Source organism: Palaemon carinicauda, chromosome 30, assembly GCF_036898095.1.
Source record: "Palaemon carinicauda isolate YSFRI2023 chromosome 30, ASM3689809v2, whole genome shotgun sequence".
In the NCBI taxonomy this organism is placed as follows: domain Eukaryota; kingdom Metazoa; phylum Arthropoda; class Malacostraca; order Decapoda; family Palaemonidae; genus Palaemon; species Palaemon carinicauda.
In genome coordinates this window covers 71,902,643-71,927,955 of record NC_090754.1, presented here as the reverse complement: position 1 = coordinate 71,927,955, position 25,313 = coordinate 71,902,643, and the positions used below count along the sequence as shown (strand labels likewise).

General features: G+C 43.2%; 1 protein-coding gene across 3 annotated transcripts in view; it reads left to right on the top strand.

The window, feature by feature from the left end:
• Positions 1–25,313, top strand: part of Ttc1 (Tetratricopeptide repeat domain 1) — a 538,489-nt gene that overhangs the window by 505,585 nt on the left and 7,591 nt on the right. For all 3 annotated transcript variants that reach the window (XM_068354055.1, XM_068354056.1, XM_068354057.1), the window contains exons 5-7: positions 8,148–8,321; positions 12,754–12,939; positions 13,700–13,754. In XM_068354055.1, coding sequence (XP_068210156.1) covers positions 8,148–8,321; positions 12,754–12,939; positions 13,700–13,754 — 415 coding nt within the window. The remainder of the gene's footprint in view (positions 1–8,147; positions 8,322–12,753; positions 12,940–13,699; positions 13,755–25,313) is intronic.

The window sequence follows — 25,313 nt, the reverse complement described above, 5'->3', positions numbered from 1 at the left end:
GATCTGAATGTAAGGGATGATCAGAATTATGAAAAATCTTTGCAACATGCATAACGACCTATTTGAAAGACAGTGCCATTTATTAATATTTAGTTGTTCTGAATCTGGAATACAAACCACGCCATTTAGTAGGGGTATTACTTTCGACGTAGCTGAAATGCCTAGCCATTAATTTTTAACGAGGGTCAACTACCCACACCACTAGTTAGCGGGGATAGGGGAGGGTAGCCTGCTACTGCTCCCCCTCACACACCTGTGATTGAGCTCACTTTACTTTCTGCTAAATGGACGTTGCCGCTCTTCATCCTTGCCGAATATTGGCTGTCTTTAATGACTTTTGTTTTATCTTTTTCTCTTAGTGTGTGTGTGTGTGAAGTTGACTTCTGCGACCATGCGCACCTGCCCTGGACTCTCCGGCTGCCCTTGTGAGACTTAAATGTCGGCGGTGGAGACTGATCCTCACACCCTTTGTCCTTCATGCAGAGGTCAGCGGTGTGATAGTGTTAATATAATTATTAGTGCAATGAGTGTAGGGAGTGGACTTCCTCCCAGTGGGAGAGGTTTGTGCGACGGCGGAAGAAGTCCAAGCGGGATATTTCTCCTTCAAAGGTTTCTTTGAAGGAAAAAAACCTAAGGCTTCTTCTTCCGTCTCCCGACTCTCCTCTGAAGCTCTTACTCGTTCAGTCTCTTACGACAGACCATCAAGTAGTAGCGTAGACCAAATTATTATCGGCCAACCCCGGTTCTCGAGAGATGGTGTTGCTTCCCCTAGCGAAGCAGCCCCACCTCTCCCCTCGGGTGAGGCCTTGTCACTAACTCCCCTCTTACAGATTTGGTCTTCCTTGCGGCTTACGGGTCCGCCCTCCAAGGAAGCCATGCTGCAGTTCATCCACATGGGTGCTTCTGTTAAGCAATCATCGTCGCCGTCGGAGGTAGATCCCCAGTCCCTTGTCAACGTTGTTGTGTCAGAGGTGTCTCATGTGGTTTCATCCATCTCCTCTGCCACTCCAGATTCTACAGTGGTTGCTGCCAACTTAGTTTCCCCCGTTCCTGACCATCCTCCGAGGGGGAAACTAAGTTCAACGTCTGTCTCTCCCGCAAGTGTTTCTTCCCCTCGGGGCAGTTCACTTATAGAGACTCCTTTTCGGAGGACTGTTGCGGCGCACTGTCAGCTTGCTGATCCAACGGACCCCAGAGGGCGCTTCTGTCGGAAGGCACGCCTTCCTCTTCGCCTTAAGAGGTCTCCCTTCACCAGCGGTGAAGAGGCGCCTCTTTGGTTCATTGTCGTCGCTGCAGTCCCCTGCAGAGGAGCCTCCACTGCTTTCAGACCTTCATACATCAATCATCACTGCTCCTGCAACCAGTCTTGAGACTAAGGTCCTGGACCTCTCTGCCAATCGTTCGCGATCCCCTTCGGTGGATGGTCATCCTTACAAAGGGCACGCCGACCATCCATCCTCCAGACCTACCGACCTACCATCACCCTTCCTGTTACCGGTAGAGCCTACTGTAGCTCTCCCAAAGTGTGCAGTTGCACACCATCACCCTGCAGCTCGCCATCCGACAGACCTTCAGCGCTCACCAGCAGGTCGTCAGACTGCTCGTCACTCTACAGCGCTTTGGCGCGCCCCTTCACCTGCTCACCCTCACAGAAGGCAGCAAACTCATGCGCCTGCGTGCCAACGTTCGCCTGCACGTCAGCGCTCTCCTGAGCACCATGCGCCCACGTTCACCCGCGCACCCTGCGCTCACACGTCCAGGGTCGCCCACACGTCAGTGCTCTCCTGCGCGCCTCGCCAGCGCCCTCCTGCACCTACGCGCCCATGATCTCCTACGCGCCAGCAGCCACCTGCGCAACGCTCCTGCGGGCCAGCGCTCTCCCGCGGGCCAGCGCTCTCCCGCACGCCAACGTGCCCACCATTATTCTCCAGCGCACAAGAACATTAAGTGAAACAGCAATCACATTGCAGCCCTCACCTACGCGCCAACTCTTACCGGCGCACCGGTGCTCTCCTGGACATTTGTGCTCACCTGTGCGCCAAATACCTCCCGCGCGCATCCACAGAGACGTGCGCGCGCCAACTCTCACCTACGCACGCGCGCCAACTCTCACCTACGCACGCGCGCCAATTCTCTCCCGCGCCAAGATTCTCCTGCGCTCCAGCGCACGCCAATATTCACCCGCGCATGAGCACGCGCACCAACAGGTACGGGCGCAGGATCTACACCCAGCAAGGTCACCATCGCCTTGTTCCCCTCCCCGCAAACGCATTCCAGCTTGCCCTGCTGGAGAAGGGAAACAGACACAAGCAGAGGGGTTCAGGATCCATAATCTGCCTTCTAAGGTGGACCCACCTATTACAGCGACTCCTCGTAGGGAACCTTCGGTCCCTTTCCCTTTAGGGGATCTGCCTGACGGTGCATCCGTCAGTTAGCAGCCTTGGTTCAATGCCTTAGTCAGAACCGTAACACAGGCTTTCAAGCCAGTCCTGTCTGACCGCTCATCAGAGCAACTTATAGCTCTGGACTTGAGGCACGGAACCATGGCTTCCTCTACCCCTTTGAAGAAGAAAAGAGGAGTTTCTGACGCAGTCACTTCCCCAAGGCAGAAGCTGACTCCGTGCAGACCAGCAAGGCAAGTTCCTCCAGTTTCTCAGGGATACTCTCCCTCCATGTCGGACAAAGACCATCTGTCACCAAGGGAACCGCGCGAGGAGAGACACTCTTCCATCCCACCGTTGGAGGAAACCTCTCTTCACACGGAGAGTTCCCCGCAATCTTAGACCAGTAGGGACATGACACACAGGCCTTCGATGTTGGAGTCTTATCTCCTTCCTCGGAAGGAGTCCAAAAACTCCAAAACTACCAAAGTCCTCCACTAGGGCTAGAACGGAGACAGCCAGCCACTCAAGGAATGTCCGCGACTCACCCCATAAAGAGCTCTTGGGGATAGAGGGAAACTTCACTGCGAGTCCTACATCAGGAGGAGACCAACAAGAATCAGAACATGCATTCTGGCAGGTTCTGACTCTAATGAGGGTTCTCAATGGGTTTTCCGACCCGGAAATACCCCCTCGAGAGGGCAAAGACACGGTCTTAGACCGTGTCTTCTGTACTCAGAAACCCTCAAAGACCAGTGCAGCCCTGCCCTGGTCTCAATGGTTGAAGAGTACCAGGGACAAGATCTCCCAACAGCTCTCCGAGATTGCCTCCTCCAACCGTGCCGGCGCTACGAACAAGCTCCTCTCACCTCCTCGCATACAGCAAAGGAGGTACTTTGAGATCCTGGAGGAACCCAGTTCAGCTCTTCCTCTTCACTACTCTCTGGAGGAGCTAACCATGGGAGTCCCTCTTGAGAGTCACTCCAGCCGGCAGGTCTTGTTCTCGGCAACCGAGGTCCTTAACCAGGAAAAGGTCACCAAGTATGCGATGCAAGCTACTTCGTGGCTGGACATCTGGTTAGGGACCTTAGGTAGCCTGATACGATCCGAGGATTTTTCCAAGGAGCGTACCAGGAAACCAATGGAGACCTTACTCTCAGGCACTCACACGATCAAGTTTCTTGCCCACCAAGTCTCGAACTTGTGGGCAAACACCATCTTGAAACGTCGAGATGCAGTGTCTGAGAGGTTCTACCAACAGGTCTCAAGTGTCGAGATTAATAGGCTCAGACATTCCTCCCTAGAGGGGACCCATCTGTTTGAGCCTAAGGACGTGGAACTTGCTGCTGAGAGGTGGAGGAAGTCTCATAGAGACTCCCTCCACCATAGGGCTTTAACAACTAAGCCCTATAAACCTCCAGCACCCAGCAGTTCCGTCCAACCAAGACCGCGACGACGAAAACAGCAGCAAAGACAGTGGTGTCTAATCCCTTTCCTGTCAAGGATAGGAAAGGCAAAAAGTCCTCCAGGGGAGGAAAGAATCCTAGAGGGAGCAGCCGAGGCCGCAAACGCTAGAATAGGCACTCCCCCCGCGTTTCCCCCTGTGGGGGGATGCCTACAAAGTTGCTCAGACAGGTGGAAGCAACTCGGGGCTGATTCCTGGACAATCTCCGTTATCCGTCTAGGATATCGCATCCCGTTCATAACATCTCTACCTCCCCTGACCTGGAATCCAGTGTCATTAGACTCCCTTGCCCTGGGATCGGCAAGGGGGCAAGCCCTTCGGGCAAAAGTCCAGACCCTGTTGAAGAAGGGCGCTCTCCAAGAGGTCCTCGACGGATCCCCAGGCTTCTTCAGTTGACTCTTTCTTGTAAAGAAGACGTCTTGAGACCAGTCATTGGCCTCTCAGCTCTGAACAGGTTGGCACACAAACTCCGTTCAGCATGGAGACCAAAGACGCGGTCAGACTAGCTGTAAGACCTCAAGTCTTCATGTGTACACTGGACCTAAAGGACACGTACTTCCAGATCCCAGTCCATCCGTCTTCAAGGTAGTACTTAAGATTCAGCCTAGACAACAGAAAGTACCAGTTCAAGGTGCTGTGCTTCAGTCTTTCCACAGCACCCCAAGTTTTCACCAGAATGTTTGCCCTAGTGTCATCTTGGGCACACAGGATTGGCATCCGTCTCCTCCGTTATCTGGATGACTGGCTAATCCTAGCAGACTCGGTGTCAACCCTTCTTCATCACCAAGACAAACTTCTGAGACTTTGCCAGGATCTGGGGATCATGGTAAATCTCGAGAAGCCTTCTCTGCTTCCTACGCAGAGACTGGTATACTTAGATATGATCATAGACACCAATCTCACAAAGCCTTCCCATCAGACGACAGGATAACAAGGAAGAGAAAGGTCGCAAGACCTTTTCTCAGACGAGAAGAACTTCCAGAACGTGATTACGTCTCCTCGGTCACCTTTCATCGCTGGCCCGTCTAGTTCCCAATTGTCGCCGTAGGATGAGAGCAAAGCCTTCCCATCAGACGACAGGATAACAAGGCAGAGAAAGGTCGCAAGACCTTTTCTCAGACAAGAACTTCCAGAACATGATTACGTTTCCTCGGTCACCTTTCATCGCTGGCCCGTCTAGTTCCCAATTGTCGCCGTAGGATGAGATCCCTCCAGTGGCAACTCAAGTCCCGGTGAAATCAAGCTCACGACTCCCCTGACATCCGGATCCCCATGGGACCAGCGGAACTGACAGACCTCCAGTGGTGGGTGACAGACGAGAATCTACGAAAGGGAGTGGACCTTCTCGTCCTCCCCATGAATTTGATGCTGTTCTCAGATGCTTCAAAAAATGGCTGGGGGGTCCACGTAATGCACCACACAACCTCAGGCCTCTGGTCAGAGTCAGAAAAGTACCTCCACATGAATCTCTTAGAGATGAAGGCCATCTTTCTGGCCCTTCAACAGTTCCAACAGTTGGCCACTCAGTGGTGGTGATGAGCGACAACACCACAGTAGTGGCTTACATCAACAAGCAAGGAAGTACTTTTTCTCAGCAGCCATCCCATCTAGCAGTAGAGATACTGAGATGGGCCGAAATCCATTCGATACCACTATCGGCACGCTTCATTCCAGGCAAAAAGAATGTGCTCGCCAACAACTTGAGCAGAGCATCTCAGATAGTGAGTAACGAGTGGTCTTTGGATCATCTAGTAGCCAACAAAGTCCAGACTTTGTGGGGTTCTCCAACTGTGGACCTCTTCCCAGACCACAAGGCTCTCAGGCAAGATGCTTTCCAACATTGATGGGACAACATCGATGTTTACGCCTTTCCCCCATTCTGTCTGATGAGGAGGGTACTCGACAAGACCAGAACATCAGTCAATCTCTCAATGACCCTCATAGCTCCGCTATGGCATCATGCAGAATGGTTTCCGGACCTTCTGCAGCTCCTAATGGAGCCCCCAAAAGCACTCTCTCCACGACACAATCTACTCAAACAACCACATGCCAACATATTCCACAAAGCCGTAGCTTTGCTACGACTTCACGCCTGGAGACTACCCAGCATCTCTCTCAGAGAGGATTTTCGCAACAAGTTGCGATTAGGATGGCTGGATACCTGCGCGAGTCATCAGCAGCAGTCTACCAGGCAAAGTGGAAAGTCTTCTGTGGTTGGTGTCGTGGAAGGGGTATCTCTCCACTCGATGCCACTATTCCAGCAATAGGCAGAGGAAGTACTATGAGGTGGTAAGAGACGATCCTTCCCCCCTACCACTGGATCCAGACGTTGACACAGATGCCTTTCGAAAAACTGACAACTCTTCGTGTCCAGTTTTCTGCTGTGGAAGCTACCAACCTAAGAGCAGGTTTCAAAGTGTGCCTTACAATCTGCCTCATGGCTGAATGGTTGGTTGGGCACGGTTGGTTATTTGGTCAGGAACGAGAGCTTCTCCCCTCCTAAGTAGAAGGAGACGCTGTTCTCTTTCCTTCTTTCGGGTGCGAGGACACTCGAATTCTTGACAGAGAACATGGTTAACCAATGGGTTAACTGGTTCTTGAGGTGACGTGATGCCTTTGTCTCAAGATTTCAGAGAAAGGTGCCAAAGAGAGAGGCAATGAGACTGCGCAATGCTCCAGTGGATGGACCCGCCCTGTTTGATGACGAAGACATTGAGAGCGTTGCAGACCGATGGAGAAGGGTGAGCTAGGCCACTCCTCCAACATGTTGTCTCCTCTCACTCTTATCACCTGGTGTCTCCAAGGCAGAGACAACTTTCTCCAAAGACGCAAAGTAGCCAGAAGCAGAGCGCCTGAAGAGAAAAGGACTCAAAGCCTCTCTTTTGTCCATGTGTACACAAAGGGAAGAGCAAGAAATCTTGGTGAGAACATCCACATTAGGGAGGGCAATCCCCTGACCAGTCCACCTGGGGGAATGCTTAATGAGCAGATGGCAGAGGTGAATGGACTATGGAGCCGACTCTTGGTCAACTTCCGTATTAAGAAAGGGATACATCGTCCCTCTCATCAAATCTCCTCCTCCAACTGTGACGAGGTCCTATGCCAAGGGATTGGCAAAGGACCAGGCCTTCCGGACCGAAGTCAAGACCATGCTAGAGAAGGACATTCTCCAGGAGTTCCCAGGAGGGTCCCCAGGCTTTTACGGTCTCTTATTTCTTGTAGGAAAGACGTCTGGAGGTTTGAGACCCATTATAGACCTCTCAGCTCAGAACGAGTTTGTCCTACAGACCCCGTTCAAAATGGAAACAGCACATGCGGTCAGGCAAGCTGTCAGACCGTACGACTTCATGATCTCCTTGGACCTGAAAGACGCATACTTCCAGTTCCCAATCCATCCATCATCAAGGAAGTGCCTGCGTTTTATAATAGACTATCAGATATACCAATTCAAAGTGTCCTGTTTCGGCCTGTCCACAGCACCTCAGGTGTTTACAAGAGTCTTGACTCTAGTGTCAACTTGGGCGTACAAGAATGGCATTCGTCTTCTTTGTTACCTAGACGATTGTCCGATTCTGGCAGACTTTCACTCACCTTAGGGGGAGTCTTCCCTAATAAAGAGCGAAAGGGTTTGTATTACTGACGGAACAAATGACAAATATAAGAATAACTTGTATTTTTCCTAATGATACAAACCTTGAGCTCTTTATACAAATTTGTCCCGCCATCACCTGCCCCCGTTCAAATACAAAGTGACGAGACAATACAGGTGTGTGTGATGAGGGTATCTGGTATACCTTGCTAAAAGTTCATGGCTAGTTTTCCAGCTTCGCCAAAAGTATATTCCCTAATAAAGAGCTCAAGTTTTGTATCGTTAGGAGAAATAAAATTATTCTTAAATTTGTCATTTTTTTTTACTTGCCATTTAGTCATTGTAAAGTAGCACCTCAGCTCATTAGATGCCTTGGAGGTCTGCCTTTCGGATTTGCAGCAAAATCTGATAAGTAACAAAGATCCCCATGTATAATCTGCACTTACTGAACATTCCAGAAATACCACAGATTACAGTAATGTAATAGTAAAATAGCTAATAGTTTTCTCTCATCTTTTTTATTGTAAGAGATATATCCAATTAATGTTTAATTTGAAAAGTTGTAACAAAGCATAAAAATTCTTTCATAGATATACTGTACTGTTATTGATAAATAGATTGACAGTTTAAGGTAGGATAAACTGATGGTTTACCAATTATGGTACAATATCTGATATAGTACTATTTTTACCCATGAAGCCTTGTTTTACAGGAAAAGAAAAATGAAAGTTTGAAACATAAGGAAACAGGAAACAGTCACTTCAAAGCTGGTGTTTTTACTGAGGCAGTAACTGCATACACAGCAGGACTAAGAATATGCCCCGTTTCCTTTCCCAAAGATCGAGCAATCCTCTACGCTAATAGAGCGGCTGCCAAAGCAAAGATTGTAAGTTATGCTGAATTTTTTTCTATATCTTAAATATCAAGTTTACTCAAGCAAAGATTAGTTACACATACTCTTTTATGGTAGTTTGTTCCTGCATGAAAACAAACCCTTGTCCTTTGATTTATTGGAGTATTTGTTCCTACATGTCATGTAAACCATCATTTTTTCAGGCCAAGCTGAACACGGTCATTAAACTTGTTTAATAAATGGTTAAATTGCTATTGGAGGGGGTAAGAAAGAATCCCCACCCCTTTCACTAGTCTGAAAGCTACACTTTTTGTTTTGGCCGGTGACAAGTTCCAATGTACCACCAGCTTCTGACAAACTTTTCATTTTGTTTTTCTTTTGCAGGAGATGAATGTGTTTGATATTGTTGGATTGAAATGAAAGTTAAGCAAGAGTTTCGTACTTGGAGAGTGGACGGTGGATGTTGTAACCAATTTATGAACAAACCAGCTGTAGATCCACTGTCCCTCTATGTGCTTCTTGCATGGGTCATGATTATATGCAATCGTCCCCATGCTGAGAGTACAGATCATGGTCTCCTGTGAAGCAGCAGGTGTACACCCTGAAGTGAAGGAATTAAGCTAAGCCTTTGCAGGTGTCTTGTCTTGGCAACGCCCAAGAAGACACCAAAGTCTTCTGCTGCTTCAGTCTCCTCAGTGGGTGCGTCTGCTGCCTACGCCCCTGATTTGGTCCCTGCAGTATATGTATCAGGAGCAAGAAGCCCTTGGATCTGCATCGGTAGGCTTTTCAGGTTTTGTTTGTGTATGGAATAGCCCCATTGTTCACCTCACCCCTTCCGAAGCTTGAAGTTCTTCACCTGTCTCCATGCAGACTGCTGACAATAAGGTTGCCTTAAAGAAGTCTTGGGCTCCCTTAGGTCTTTTAGGTATCCCCTCGATGACTGTGTTGAGGGAGCTTGTAGCTAAGTCTACTTCTCCCCCATCATTCTCAGTGACAGTGTCCTTTTATGATCTCAGTGATGCCAGTGTCAGGAAGAACAGTGATCCCTCCTAAGCCCAAGAAGACTGTGAAGGCTTGGAGAGTGACACCTTTATCGGCACTCTTTGGTGTTTAGCCCTAGTTTGGGCATAAGTCGGCCTAGGTGCCAAAAAGTGCATGTTGCCCTATTCCCTGATCCTGCCCCAGCATTACCCACCCCTAACCCTTTGCCCGTCCCCTTATCCCTTCTCCCTTCTCCTTAGGGGCCCAGTGCACATAACATGCTTCCTCTGTGTATGTACCTCCAGCTCCACTCATGGCAGGGTCACAGGGCCCTGTGAGTGTGCCTTCCCTTTTCCCCATGACATTTTGTCCCAGTGCTGTGGTTCCTGTTGGAGCAACCCATGTTTCCCCCTCCCGGGGGAGCTTTATCATTGTTGGTTGCTCAGACATCGACTTCTCTGCTTTTGCTTTTAGAGCCTGAGCCAGGAATATGAAGAAGAGGAGGAGGTTGGAGAAGTTCAGGAAGTCCTAAGGTAGTTGAAGAATGTTGGGAAAATCGATCCTGCGGCACCCGACTTAGTCCGTTACCTCTGAAGGCAGAGATCTTAAAGTCCTAGTCTAGGATTACAAGGTCTTTGCACTCATTTGTGAGTTGTGGACGAGACTTTTTACCTTGACACAGAGGCTACTTCCTCACAGGCGGCTTCCTAGATATCGCTCCAGTAGTTCCTGAAACAGTACAAGCTGGAATACAGGACGATCTACCTTGGTAATGGGTATGATGAACCTCATCGTGGGGACTCCTCATTTGTATCTGGGGAGGGATGGGTCACCCACCTGGGTATCCTCTTTGTCTCGGGGATATGATCGACAGAAGAATTTTCTGCTTTTCAACCTAACTGTAGTACGTGCAGCGTGGCTACTTGGCAAGCTTTCCTAAAGAGTTTGGTAAAACACTTGTTAGTGTAGCAATGCTTCCGTTCATGAATGGCATTAACGAAGGTGCTCATTTTACAGACCCTTAACAAGGAGGTGTATTCTTGGAAGTTGACAACTTAGTTGAGCTTGTTGCAATGTCCATCCGGCAGGAGGGCGGTTTGAGCAAACATTCGGTTGATAAGAACTCAGTGTAAGGGACAGTTGTGGCCCTTACATCATTGCATGGCCTTTCAGTTGGACAATAAGCTCCCTGTATTCTACCCTAGTTCGTTGGCAGCGTTCAATGAGGCCGTCCTACTTAATTAGAAATTCTACACACTTCCTCCTTTCCATCGATTTTACCTTTTCACTAATTACTCATCAGTTAATTGACAACATTGAAGCCTATCTTCCTTCATCATGGAAGCTCCTCAGCCTTTGTGGGTCAACCCTTGATCCAAGTTTTCAAATAGGTCTTAGGTCTGGACTCCTAGAGAGAATTGATAAGACTCATAAGGAGTTACTAGGAAGCTCAAGCCACATTGAATGTTTCGCAAGTTTGCAGGCCTCTTGAACAATCCCACTTGAACCTGTGGCAGGGGTGGCAGATAGGGCTTCAACCCTCAAAACTGACCTCTACTAGCCTAACCATGAAAAAGTAAGGAGGAAACAGCATAGCGTTGCCTGTGTCGCAAGTCATTCTCAAAGATAGATCTCTATCACCATGGTTCAGGAGTTTGTGATCAGGATCTAGAATCCGGGCATCTTTTTTTATCTCTTCCCTCACAAGAAGTGACTTGTGGGGTAGGATGACTTGCCTTCCTGGCTTGGGAGGATACTACAACTCTTCCTTTAGCAACGGAAGGAATAAAATAAGAGATCCTAGAACCATGTTTCACATTTGAACAAACGTTCTTGTAAGAATTAAGACGAGAGAACCAACCCGGATTTGAGCACACAAATTCAGAATATCGGATCTACCTCAGCTCTTAGGAAGAACCTGTCATAGGTGCATTTCTTGAAGGCAGTAGTCTAGTAGCAACAGACTGCCTTCTCTGCCCAGTATTATTGTTATTATTATTATTATTATTATTATTATTACTTGCTAAGCTACAACCCTAGTTGGAAAAGCAGGATGCTATAAGGCCAGGGCCCCAACAGGGAAAATAGCCCAGTAAAGAAAGGAAATAAGAAAAAATAAAAGATTTTAAGTACAGTAACAACATTAAGATAAATTTTTCCTATATAAACTATAAAAACTTGATAAAAAAAAAGAGCAAGAGAACTAAGATAGAACAGTGTGCCTGAGTGTACTCTCAAGCAAGAGAACTGTAACCCAAGACTTTGGAAGAACTCAGTACAGAGGTTATGGCACTACCCAAGACTAGAGAACAATGGTTTGATTTTGGAGTGTGTTTCTCCTAGAAGAGCTGCTTACCATTACTAGAGACTCTCTTCTACCCTAACCAAGAGGAAAGTAGCCACTGAACAATTACAGTGCAGCAGTTAAACTCGGGTGAAGAAGAATTGTTTGGTAATTTCAGGATTGTCAGGTGAATGAGGACAGAGGAGAATATGTAAAGAATAGGCCTGAATTCGGTGTGTGTGTGTAGGAGCAAAGGATCCAATGTAGTAGTCTGGCCAGTCAAAGCACCCCATAACTCTCTAGCTGTAGTATCTCTGGGTGTCTGGTGCCCCTGGCCAACCTACTACTACCTAAAGGAGTAACCACAGATCCTTGGATACCTTATCTTTGAACCAGTAGTAGTTGCTCAACAGATTGTGTAACAAACCTAGCTCCTTCGCGGGACAAGAAACTTCTCATCTAAGATAGTGGCTGTGATATAAGTCTAGAATGAGAGGTAAGATTAATTGGCTATTTTATCCCTTCTTTCTTCCTCTTCCTGTAGATGCAGCAATCACTTTGTTATTTGCTGAATCAGGCGATAGATGCAGGGGACCTACATAGTTACTTTCCTTAGCAATAAGTGTGTAGAAGTATCTCCCCCATCCTCTGTGGATGGACAAATGTATACATCCATTTTCTCCACAGATATAGGTTCTTCATTGATTGTCTGCCAATCCCTGGTATGACTTCCCTTAAGATGTGCATCATCCTCATGTAGGAGGTCAACAGGAGATGCTACTTTTGCTCTTATACGGGACCAAAGTGTTTTGATATTTCCCTGGAAAGAAATTAGCCAGTCCCTTATAGGAGTTTCTAATTAAGATATGAGGGTTTGTATTCATGTAGGAACATATCACAATTTTTATTTTCTCTAATGTTACAACCCTGAGTCTTCAACCACCCTGCAAGTCTTAGGTTTAAAGTCAAAATGGAAGCTCATACTGTATATAAAATATTGAGAAGAATAAACAGTTGGTATGAAGTTATATATTTATACTTTTTAAAGAAAAGTATAAATATAAAATATTGAGAAGAATAAACAGTTGGTATAAAGTTATATATTTATACTTTTTAAAGAAATTAAATTCATTTAAGTGAGAATGGAGAATTAAGTGTTTTTTTTCTTAGTAGTATCTAATGTATTTTTCTTTGTTGTAGGATCTTAAAAAGGAAGCTATAAAGGATTGCAGCAAAGCAATAGATCTCGATGAAACATACTTGAAGGCTATTCTTCGACGAGCAACTCTTAATGAAGAAACAGAGCAATTAGATGATGCGCTTCAGGACTATAAACGTGTTTTAGAACTTGACCCTTATAACCAAGAATCACTCCAGGCTGTTACGGTAATTAGTCATTAATTATTATTATTATGATTATTATTATCATTATCATTATTATTATTATCATTATTATTATTTTATTTCTTACCATAAGGGATAATTAAACTCATTCATTGAACTGCAGAGTAACATGATAATACCCTTTATTTATCTATTGCATAATTATGGTGAAGTGACTTAAAAACATCTGGTGTCATTTATCATGCTACTGTATTAACATGTGTATTCATAAATGAAAAACATGCTTTGCATATGTCAGATTACTGTACAATGCTGTAAATTATTGTATCATTACTGAAAGAATAATGCCAACGTAGAAATAGTCAAGAATGCAAATGCCGACCTTGGTAGCATTCCATACTGACCCAAAGCTTAAAATGTAGTTCAGTACAGTAATTTCATTCTGCAGTTGCTGGCTCTGGGATGAATGACAGCAAGTGTAAACATTACATATAGTATCTAGAACAGGGTTCTTAACCTTGGTGGGATGATTGTGGGTTGGAGTGATATGGGTGGGGTGGGGCAAGAAGATGCAAGGAATAGAAATAGATGGAGAAAGGTGACTCAAGCAGCCAACCCTTCTATACAATGGGACTAATAAGTTTAAAAAAATGAGACTCCTAATGTATAATTTATGTGCTAGTATATGTATCTTTACTAATGATAATTGCTGGTATACAGTACTTCATTAGTTACTAAAAATCATTACTTTATTGAAATATATTGAGCACTATTTGATATCTAATTATCTTTTTCTTTTCAGCGACTTCCAGACATGATTAACGAAAGAAATGAAAAGTTAAAGACGGAAATGATGGGTGAGTGTAGAACATAATGTCTTTGGTCTATTTATAGTCTTTACAGTGGCATTGCTGAATTTACAAACTAATCTGATGTGAGGGCACCACTTTAATTTGGATATCTCTTCAAATGCACGTTAGATTCTTATTAAATTATTCTTCTTCCAAGCTTTACTCCTATTCACGGTTGCCATTTTTTTCCATCTATTTCTGTCTTGTGTTATTTCTTATACTTCTTATTCAGCATGAATGTATAAACTTTAAATTTCACTCATACTAAAGACCTGGAAAGGCATTAATAGATAGAAACAAAGTAATTGGGTCATTAGAGAAAGCTCAAGGTATCATCATGAGCATTTTTATTTTCCCATTTGTGAATTAAACGAAGTTTTTTTCCTACACATTTTGTACTTTTTCTAGTAGTTTACTCATCTATCTTGGGTCCATTTAAATACCTTATGGTTCCCTAGGTATGTGGTTGATCTCTTCAGAATTTTCCAAAATGTTCAAATTTTATTACAATCTAGAATTCAGGACAGCAGTTGAAAGGGGAACATTTGATGGGCAGTGAACAAACCACAAGATATCTATCAACTTTGCAGTTTCAAAACTAGGTGATACAGAAAGTCCTCAGCTTACAAAACTTGATAGGTTCCAAGAGGCAGTTTGTAAGTTTTTTTTTACACCTAGGGTAGGATTCACCTAACTCGCATACCTACAATTTTCAGCTGCATAAGTCAACAGATAGTCCTATTTCATATTGGAAACGTCATCTTACTGCCTTGAATTATATAATATTGTTTCATTACTTTATTTCATTTTGAACTTATGATACAATATCTGAGATTTATGATTTCTTTTAGATTTGTTTGTATATCCGAATGCTTGTAAGTTGCAGACCTTCTGTACTCAGTTAAATGTTTGTAAAGCGGGTATAGTTATGGTACCTGTGATAAAATGTACTAGGTAAAAATCAGTGTGGAACAGAAAATTAGGATAGCTGTGATCAGTTTGAGGGCAAAAATTAAGAAACATCAGGTTTGCCCATCACAAGTACCCTTTACCTTTTTTTCTGTAGTTGACTCAATGGAAAGACTGGCTTTGTGTTTGTAGTTTGAGGTTGCACTTATTTTATAGTATTTCAGCTGCTCTTAGCTTATTCATGAAATTGCGCCATGTATTGTGTTTCACAAGCTTTTTTTGAGATTAAAGTGCTATGTTGTCTCCATGGACTTTCCTGTAGAAGACAAGAACAAGGAATCCAATTGGACATGATTACCAAAGAAATATTGTTTCTCCATGCTGTAGGACCAGTGTATTAACGTGCAAGACATGGACTCAAGTGTGTATAGGGGAGACCTTGCAAGTTGAGGCTCATTTGAATTTGCTACCTCAGTAACCAAAGTTGTCTGCTTAAGTACCTGTATTCAGGTTTTTTATTCCTTTCGTGGCTTAAGTATCGAATATAAGCCTGCTTGGTTAGTGCTGGCACTCGAGTAATTGTGTTCTTTCCTTGCCCTCCAAATGTTATTGTCGTATTTCCTATAATTTCATAAATACTTTTTTACTGTCCCGGACATTTTCTATCTTAGTAACATAAAAGGGTGTTATTCCTACACGGATACAAACTTCCGAGTCCTTTATATGGGTTACTGCTAGTCCTGTATTTTACGACTGGTCAATCAATGAAAATTGGTTTGATTGCACCATGCATTGTCGATAGGCAACCATAGTGCATGCGGCAAGAGGACGTTTGTCCTCATCGCCTCCTCAACATTGCTGGTCGTGAAGTGGAGAGGTTGTACTCTCACTTCCTCTCTACGATCGAACCTCTCACATTCAACTCAATTGCCCTTTTAGCGTTTAGTACTCATGACTTGTGTCTTTTCTTTATTCACGGTCACTTGCATTATTATTCATTATCTGTGAGTTGTGATTGAGTGCTTAATATCTTGTAAATCACAGAATTTATGTTCTTGCCCAGGATGGGATAGCAACCATTATGGCATTCTCATAAGCTGGGTAGACGTAGATCCACATCCTTTTTTGTTCCTTCATGTAACTACTGTAGGACGTTGATATCCTCCCAATGGGAGAGTTATTATCGTCGCAGAAACTTAATGAGATTCTTATCCTCTGCGTCTCCTCCAAATAGTAGTTAGAGAAATTTCCAACCTTGAACTGACACTTGTAAAAGATTCTTCTCTTGAGCCAGGTCTCAATAAATAACCATGATTCCGAAGAGAAAATGTGTCTCTTCAAAGAGAAACTTTTCGGCTCTCGGAAACTTATCCACTCATTCTTGTGGGGGGACTCTAAAGTTGAGAAGACAGCTTTTCCCCTTAGTCATAAAGCAACATTGTTGGAAGACAAACTTTTGCAATCTCCAACACCACATTCTCTAATGCATCATATTTATAGAGATCCTAAGTTAGGTCTCCTCTACAGAGTCTTAAGAACTCTTTAGGGGTAATCATACCACTTACCGAATCCATGCTTTTCTTTTATTTTGTCCTCTCCTTCCAAGCCTATTAGAGTTGGGAAATCAGGTACGACAAAAGCAGATGCTACCGCTTTTCATAATTCAGTCATACTAAGTTTTACGCACTCCCTTTATTGCACATGATGACATCACCACATGCGCCGCCATCTCTGTGCTTGATGAAACTTTTTCACACACTACAGTATGAACTTGAAATCAGCTCCTGATTATCCTATCCTGTTTTGCATAGATCTCCCTCCCCACGAATGTTTATGTTGATTGGAGATCCATATTTGTCAGATTTTACATATACTGTAAGATCTTTCTGCTCTAGGAAGTATCTTCAATTAACCTTATTGAAAGACCTTTATTACCAGTCTCCAGCGCGAGATGATAAGCAAGGCCTGCCTCATATGATCTGAGGTCCTCGGCAGAGATCTCCTCATAAGGGGTTCCCAGGATACATCAGATTTTTAATGACATACCACGCTATGGCTGTGTCCACCCTCAACATTTGGCAATGCCAAGCCTCTCTATTTCTCGTTCTAAACCTAACTGCAAAGTTGAGTATAACAAATCCTGCTTTACCCTGAATTTTAGCTTTTAACAAGTCATTCATGCTGAACATTCAGAATAACAAGTCTGAACACCATTGTATCTACACGTGATGACGTCACTGAACTCGCCACCATCCCAATGCATGAGGTAACTCCTCCACATCTTGGGCAGAACAACAGGCCTAAATGGGTGTCATTCCCAAATATCATGCCATCACAAAATGCGCCGCCATTTTGACAGGTGGAAGTATTCCTTCGCAACTCAGTAATGCTAAAGCTCAGTATGTTTCTATCATAACTCATCAAGCTAGTTTAAGATCAACACAAACCAGAGGGTTTCGTAGATCTTCACCCCATTACTTTATGGTCCCCCCGGAGTTTTATAAACTTTTGGCTATGACAGAATAACGTTGATAGTAACCTTTTGTCTCATGATAATGGCAAACTTATTAATCAACCTGATCAGACATGCACTAGCTACTGACCTAATGTTCATAATGCTAAAATCATGCATTCTACAGCACACCATTTTATTTCATGTAGATAATTCTTTGCACGTACAGAAAACAGATAAGGGGCGAGGAAAGTTTCTCTCCTAACCATGAGTCACTCCCCCATTTGACACAGATGAAGTGAATTTTGCAGGATGATGTAGACGTGACCCACGTAGGCGTTCTATGTGCCAGAATTTTGATAACACACACTTGCCTTGCAAACTGAGCACTAAGAGAGACTTCAATTTTCCTGCCTCATACTCGGTTGCTAGAGGCAAATGTTCTTATAATGGGAGTGAGCAAGACTCCTACCGTTCCTTCGCTTCTTTTTTCCCGTCACAATATAAATGACGTAAAGGAGAGGAAGGATGTCTAAGGAAGAGTTAAGAACTCGGTTACCATTTAAATGGAACAATAAAATTATGACATTATCATAATTAATGAGAGAGGAAGGATGTCCAAGGAAGAGTTAAGAACTCGATTACCATTTAAATGGAACAATCAAATTATGAAATTATCATAATTAATGAGAGGAAGGATGTCTAAGGAAGAGTTAAGAACTCTGTTACCATTTAAACGTAACAAACAAATTATAACATTATCATAATTAATGACTACGGAGAACCTGATGTACCACCCTTGAGGTCCCGTTGCCAGGCTCAAAATCCTCGCCTTTTATTAAGATTGAGCCTCATCTGTTGTTTGGATGGATTGGATGAGCCTCCTCATGCGCAAACCGGTAATAAACGGTACGCTATTGACATTATCATCCCACAGTCTCAAAGCCCAAGACAGGTTCGATGTTGCACTGTCAAACCAGACTAGAGATATGTTAAAATTTCTAAATACACAAGTCTCAGCATCAAAAACTTCACTTAAGGTTGGTAAATCCTTGAAGTTACCACCTTTACCTCTGACACGCCAGAGACATTTTTAACTGTTAGCACAGATTATGTCGCCATTAATCATTTTGATGAGGATTGCAATTTAATGTGATACACCCCAGTTTTAGACCTCTTTCGCAGGAGTATCCTAATACCGGGGAGGGGGGGGTGGCTGGTGTGAGCTTCCAGTTACCTCAGCATTGTAGTATTGGATGACAAAACTGTAGGAGATGAGAATTGTTTAGGATCCCTTCCCTCTCTTTCATATTTAGTTGGCATGAAAAATATTGATTAAATATTCAGGCCAGTTGGTACCCCCAAAGCTCCTAGTAGGATATGAAATCACGATCCCATGCCAGGTCTACCTCAAGGTAGATCTCTAAGATACTACCTTTTGAGATAAAGACTACTTTTTCAAACCTATAACCCTGTCCAGACACAAGATAATAACAAAAACATTGGGTTTTTTAAATAATGGCTCTTTTATTCCCAAAATTCTGAAATGGAGCCAGCCCCACCCGGTGACTGTCAGAAGCCTGACCATAAACAGAGTCGATGCCCATTTTTTTGAAGGAATGATCTTCCTCAAGACCAGATATTTTAGATATGGCAGAACGCCTCTCAGAGAAGCCATTTTCCTATTTATCCATGGCAATTTTCCGCATTTCCCTCGACTTCTCCTGGGAAAATACTTAACCATTCTGAGAAGTGATGTCTCCGCTAGACACAATATTATTCTTAGTTCGAGTGGTGTTAAGCGTCAGAGTACTATATGAGTAAGCAGAACTTTTTGCTTTCCATAAATCAATGGGAAATATAACAAAATGCTTGACCTATCTTTCCCATCCAACAGTTAAAACACGAATCTAGAAAGTCTGGGAAGCCTCTCTGAAAGATAAGGGAGAAGACAATTGATAAAGGACATTTAGGCTAAAAGATACACCTTTACTCTTGCCAGGCTGCCTATTAATGGAGATTCAGGAGTGGGCCTAGACCATACGTCCCCCCTTGCGAATTAAGTCACGTCCCCCCTTGCGAATTAAGTCACCATTAGTGGAGAACGGTCATCACTAATTATGAGTAGGAATCAAGTATGGCAATGAAAGTAATTGTCCTCCATACCTCCTAACAAGAAAATCTTGGCCATAAATGATTTCCTCTTACAGAATTTTGCCAGATATCTTATCAGCCACTTTTTTTGGTAATGGTAATGGTCGATGTACTTCAGTATCCAGGAGAAAATCTTGACTCTAGAGTATAAGACCAGGAGGTCCAAGGGAGTCAGATGGACTCCACAACTTCAAATGTAAAAGAAAACGGTCCGAGGTAATGGAATTTCTCACGGTAAGCTTGAGAAGACCTCTGGAACGAATAAAGAGTGCTGTAAGCAATCACTCTCAGACCAAGTCGCAGTAAATTTGCTCGACACGTCACAGTTGGAATAAAAGTGACATCTCAGAGAAAAATTCAGTCAGTAGAACAAGGACTCTTCAGGTTAATAGATCCCTTAATACTTGGGTTTATTCAAGAGTTTTTAGCTTTTTCAAGACGCTTCTTCCTGAATACAGACTTTTTGAGAAACAGATCCCTTACCAGTCATGGAAGTTTATTGATTATTCTGGATCTTGAAGCAGGTCCTCATTTAAGATAGCTAGAATCTCATGGAGAACTCTTGACGCCCTTATTACCGGGTTTTCTAGAGGGTAGACCTGCCTCCATGGAGAACAACCCCCCTCCTCCTATTGAGATATGAGAGGGAGGGACTTATAATCTACTAAGATTATCATCACAATTCCAGATATGAAGGGATCTAATTCTTTAATTTTCCTTCAGCTTAACTGCCATTTAAGGAAAATATGTCAACTACCAGTGTTATTACCCAGAAACCAAATTCAGAAATTACTATATTTTCTGGGGATACCTTATCCTCAATTTGATAAGAAACCAGATTCCAGTAAATTTCCGTTGGACTTTTTTACGATCTTGTCTCTCAAGCAGTCCATTGATTAACAGTGTTTCGATTTCTCGGTCCAGGTCTTCATCCTGAACATGATCACCTATTGGTCAAGACCCAACATGAAAACTTGCTACTCTTAGGAGAGGAGTTGCAGGAACTTATCCCCCTCAAACACCGGGCATCAGTGGACCTGCCACGTTTATCCTTTCCTGGTTAAGTGACCAAAAGCCAGAATCGGGTTGGAAATTATCTTAGATTTGACTTTCACGAACTTGTCTCTCAAAGAGGTATCTGATGAACCAGATAAGTTATTCTGTCGCGTAAGAGCAGTACGAGATTTCTGACAAGAACGAAATATCTTGGACCTAATCTCTCCATTTATTCACGAGCTCTGTCCCCTCCAAAGGAAAGTTTTCAGAAACACCATCTCTTTCTGGTTAAAAGAAGCTATCATGAGAGCTTATAGATTCTCAGGCTAAGCACCACTTGGGAGCCCCATCTAGCACATGATATATGTGGGGTTGTGCCAAAAACCACTCTTAATACAAGACCTCAAAGCTGGTGTATGGAAGAGACAAACCACCTTTACGGACCATTACCTTATACAGTAGATGGTACACACGGGTCTTTCGACACTCTCTGTAGGCATTATGGTTGCAGTGCAACAAATAATCTAACTTATTAGATCTCATGGGAAGGAACAGTTGTTGCATTAGTTTCCTGAGCCTTTCTTGGAAAGTGAGAAAGTAAGGATCCTCTTGCAGTTTGGTTTAACTGAAGCTGTAGTTGTACACACTACCAAAGCATTTGAAACAACGTCAACATAAGTGTTAGTGAAATTCTGGGATGAATCCTAAGAATTCTTAGAACAATGCCAAGGAACCCCAGGTTTGAGGCAAGGCAGACTCGTGAGAAAGAGAGGAGGAAAAAAGGGGTTTTTCCAACAGGGTTGCCTCAGCACAAGGGGAAAAGGCAGTCTCAACTTGGGGAGTGTGTCGTTTGCTCGTGGGAAGGAGGAAAGACTTTCGACGCTTCCACACTTGATGCCTCAAAGAGTGAAAAGTCGTCTAGTATAAATTCCGCTGTAAGGCACCATTTTCTTTCTGGTCAAAGAGATTTGACATAGTAAACCCATATAAATGATTTGGAAGTTTCCGTCCATTTAGGAATAAATAAGTATTTTCAAAGTATCAAGTCCAATCCTGCAGTAAAATTAACAATAATTTGATATCCAACATCCGCTTAAACTAAATAAGCAATAAAACCGTTGAGATACTACTGCTAGAAAGTTTGACTGGCAAGACAGTAATTCATTGGATCCTTCTCTCTGGTTACGGTTTATTTTTCCCTTTGCCTACACATGCACCGAATAGTCTGCCCTATTCTTTACATATTCTTCTCTGTCCTCATGCACCTGACAACACTGAGATTACCAAACAATTCTACTTCTCTCAAGTAGTGGAGCGGATACCTTACAAAATAGTTCATCTTACGATACAAGCATAAAACTGTGAGCCACTCAATTTTTTCACTTTTCAAAAATGGCTGCCCCATTTTTTAAAAGGGCGGCAAAATCCCATTCCAGAATTTGACAAATTGACCATACAAAGTAATTTTGATGACCAGTGGCCTAGATCTATAAGTCAGTATTCACTGTAAATACATTTTTGTGAAAACTGTAAAGTGCATGCGCGAAATTAGACTGACAAAGTCATATTGATTCATGTATCTTTGCATGTACAGGTGCATAATGCTGTGCATTGCAATCCTGACCTATAGCACTTACAATTCCCAGTACAAATCCATTTACATCCACATTTTAAGAGCTGTTGACATGACGCTGCTATTGGCTGCAAGCTGGTCCAATATGGCGTCCAAACATTGTCGACTTTTTGCCAACCCCAACTTTCAGGTGAAGGTAATTTCATAATGCGAACCACAGACTGACCCCATGTGAGCCCAGCTTGCAGTACAGCTCGCTTCACATGCTCTACTAAAGCTGCCCTAGAGGGTGGGATGGCATACTTGATACTTTCTTTGATGGATGGAGGCTTCTTTTCTAGTAAAGGAGATTCGCAAGGATTTTGTACACTTTGTGCTCTTGTTGGTTGAAACACATATCCCTGTTCCATGAAATGATGTCATAGCAGTTGTTGAAGAGGGATGTAGTGAATATACCATTCTGTAAAACAGCTGGACAAACTATTCCTTCCTCTAGATATTTTTGCACTGCACCATCACCGAGCCTTGTAGATATTTCCAAAACATGGTTATATGAAATGCAAATTCTGTGTTGAAAGAGAATATCTATGAGATTACGTTTCCTTGTCTTTGCAAATATAAGGAGCCCAACATAAACTGCAAATGGAGGTTCATGATCCGAAGAATGTTTTTGGCAAATGCTGCTATCTTTGACTCCCGTTTTATGGTAATTGAACAGCAATAACTGAGCAATTGCGAGATCAGTATCCGTGACACCATTTTCAATCTGGGATTCGATGTCAAGGCCATGTTCAATCATAAATACTAATTCTAACAATGTATCTGGAATAGCTTCTGATATCAATTCACATTTAAAAGTACCAGTAAATTGAATCTTGTGCTGTGACATTTCTTTCTGAATGATTTCTGCTGCCTTTGCCAAATACATGGCATCAGTGTACTCGCAAGCAGTTACAAGTGCTTTCCCAATATCCTTCTCGAAGACAAGCACTACCTTTCGACCTCGATGGTATGCATGTAGGTCTGGCAGCTTAGACAGAATTGTCTCTTTCAATCTTGTTTTGTTTACCTTTATTGCAGCTGATGAAAAATCACTTAGTCTTCGTTCATATAGCAAACAAAGATATGCCAGTTTGAAAACTATACTTCCCGGATTGGCTCTTTGGCATTCCACTATATGTTATTAGTTCTGCAAATGCCAGTTCATCGCCAGTCTACTTTTTCTTGGTCCGTAGTTGTTTCAAGACCGCGTAGTAACTTTCTTTCTCTGTTGTATAGAGCTGTTAAGCATTTTGGATGGTACTCTAACTCCTGAGCTACATCACCTGAACCAAGCTTTGCAAGCAGCTCGTTATCTTGTAATGTTTTCACACAACGGTTAAGTCTGTCATTGAGCTGCATTGTCATTGCTTCACGAAGTTCTGATATGGGACTCTCTTTTTCTCATAAAAACATGTCGCAACATCTATTTTACCTAGCTCTTGGGGTCTTTTTTCTCGTATATTTAGTTGAATGACTTTCATCATCACTGTCCATTTCTGATCTTCGTTTTCTAGGTCTATCTAGTTTAATGTTATTAAATTTTATGCTACATGAATGATTATAATGTGCATTTTTCAATATTAATCTTACCCGATGATCATGTAGCTGTCAACTCTGTTGCCCGACAGAAATCTACGGTCGGGATACGCCAGCGATCGCTATACAGGTGGGGGTGTACACAACAGCGCCATCTGTGAGCAGGTATTCAAGTACTTCTTGTCAACAAGAACTCAATTTTTCCTCTGTCGTGCCTCCGGCTAGACCTACTTGGATACGCTGTTGATTCTGGAGTTATTGTTCACGATTTGGTGATGTATTTGCTCTAGAGTTTAGCCTTCGCTATTCAGGAAGCTTTATCTTTAGCTTAGCAAGCTTTTGGAATTAATTTGAATTAATTATGGTGACGAAGAGAGTATGGACTCTCTTTCACTTTTAAATGGCCGACCCTTCCCTTAGACGGAAGTGTTGGTGTCGAAGAGAGTATAGAATCTCTTTCACTTTTTATTTTATATCTCTCCGCCATTTATAGGCCTCTTCGATTAACTTTCCTTTTATTATAAACTTAAAAAAAAAAAAAAAAAAAAAAAAATTATTTTTTTTATGTTTGTTTATATGCGACCTTTCCTAATAGTAGGCGGTCCTTACTTGGAACCGAAGTTAATTAACATTGAGCTCGTCATATCGTTTTTCCTGTTAAGAATTTATGCTATTTTAATTTTAATGTTTTTGAAAGAATTTCTTTGATAAGTCTCTTACTGTTTTCAAAGTTGAACTAACGTTTTGTTTAGTCTCCGCAGTTGTTGACGTTCAGAACGTTCAACTTGCGCTCTATCGTTACGATAGAGAGAGAGTATTCACGGTTTCACGTTGCAGTAAGAGTAAACCGATTCTAGCGTTTCGTTCATTCTTTCTTAGCTTAAATGGTTTTAATTCTAATAAAGGAACTTTTTATTTGGGAAACCTTTCAGTTTTTTTCCTTTAACAAATAATATGTTTTAACGATATATATAATTGGGCTCATCTCTCAGGTTCTAAGTCAAGAGAGAGAGAGAGAGAGAGAGATAGAGACGGAGGGAGAGAGAGGAGGATAAACGTTTCGTTCAAGCGGGTAACGTTGTTCTCGTTTTTTTTTTTTTGCTCTTCTCCCTAGTCGATAGAGGGGAAGAAGGTAAAACGTTTCTAGAGTTTTATTCTTGTTCCCAGGCTTTATGCGGTGAGAGATTTTAAACGTAGTTTATTTGATCTAGTGTTTAGTCTCTTTTCCAGCCACTGAATTCTTTATCTTTCATTAGGTTTTTCTGTTACGTTGTAATACTGTTTTCGCAATTACTACCTTTTAATGAAGGATAGGATTGCGTGTTTCAGGTACAAACCACTTAAAGTTTCGAGTTCAGTGAAATAAGTGCAAACAGAAAATCAAAAGTGATAAAGTGATATGCGCAAAGTGTTACAGTGTTGCGTTCGAGGGTTCGTCTGTTCGTGCCAGTTGTTCACCTAGTCCGATACCTCTTACAAGCTCCCAAGCCCAGGGGAGAAGTAATGTCGAAGGACTTATGGGTTCCTCAGGCCTTGATCGACGAACAGACGTTTCCCTCCGTGGTTTCGGGTGTATCTACACACGTTGCCGACGTGATCACCCCACCCACACAATGACGAGAGAGCCCATTTATTCCTCGTCTGCGGAAGAGGTTTCTCGCAGAAACCATGGATCAAATCTTGCAGCTTTTAAGTGCAAGTCGGTCCCTTCCGCGCAAGTCCAACGGCCTAGGTGTAGCCACTGGGTCAGTTCGGACTCGCTGCAGTACGACAACTGCACACCTCCTAAGAGAGGCTAGGTGGTACCGCAACAGGCAGTAACTCCGTCTGTTGCCGCACCAGCTGTTTTAGACCCTCAGTCAAAACGGACAGTAGCTCCGTTTGTTGTTGTCTTTCATAGACC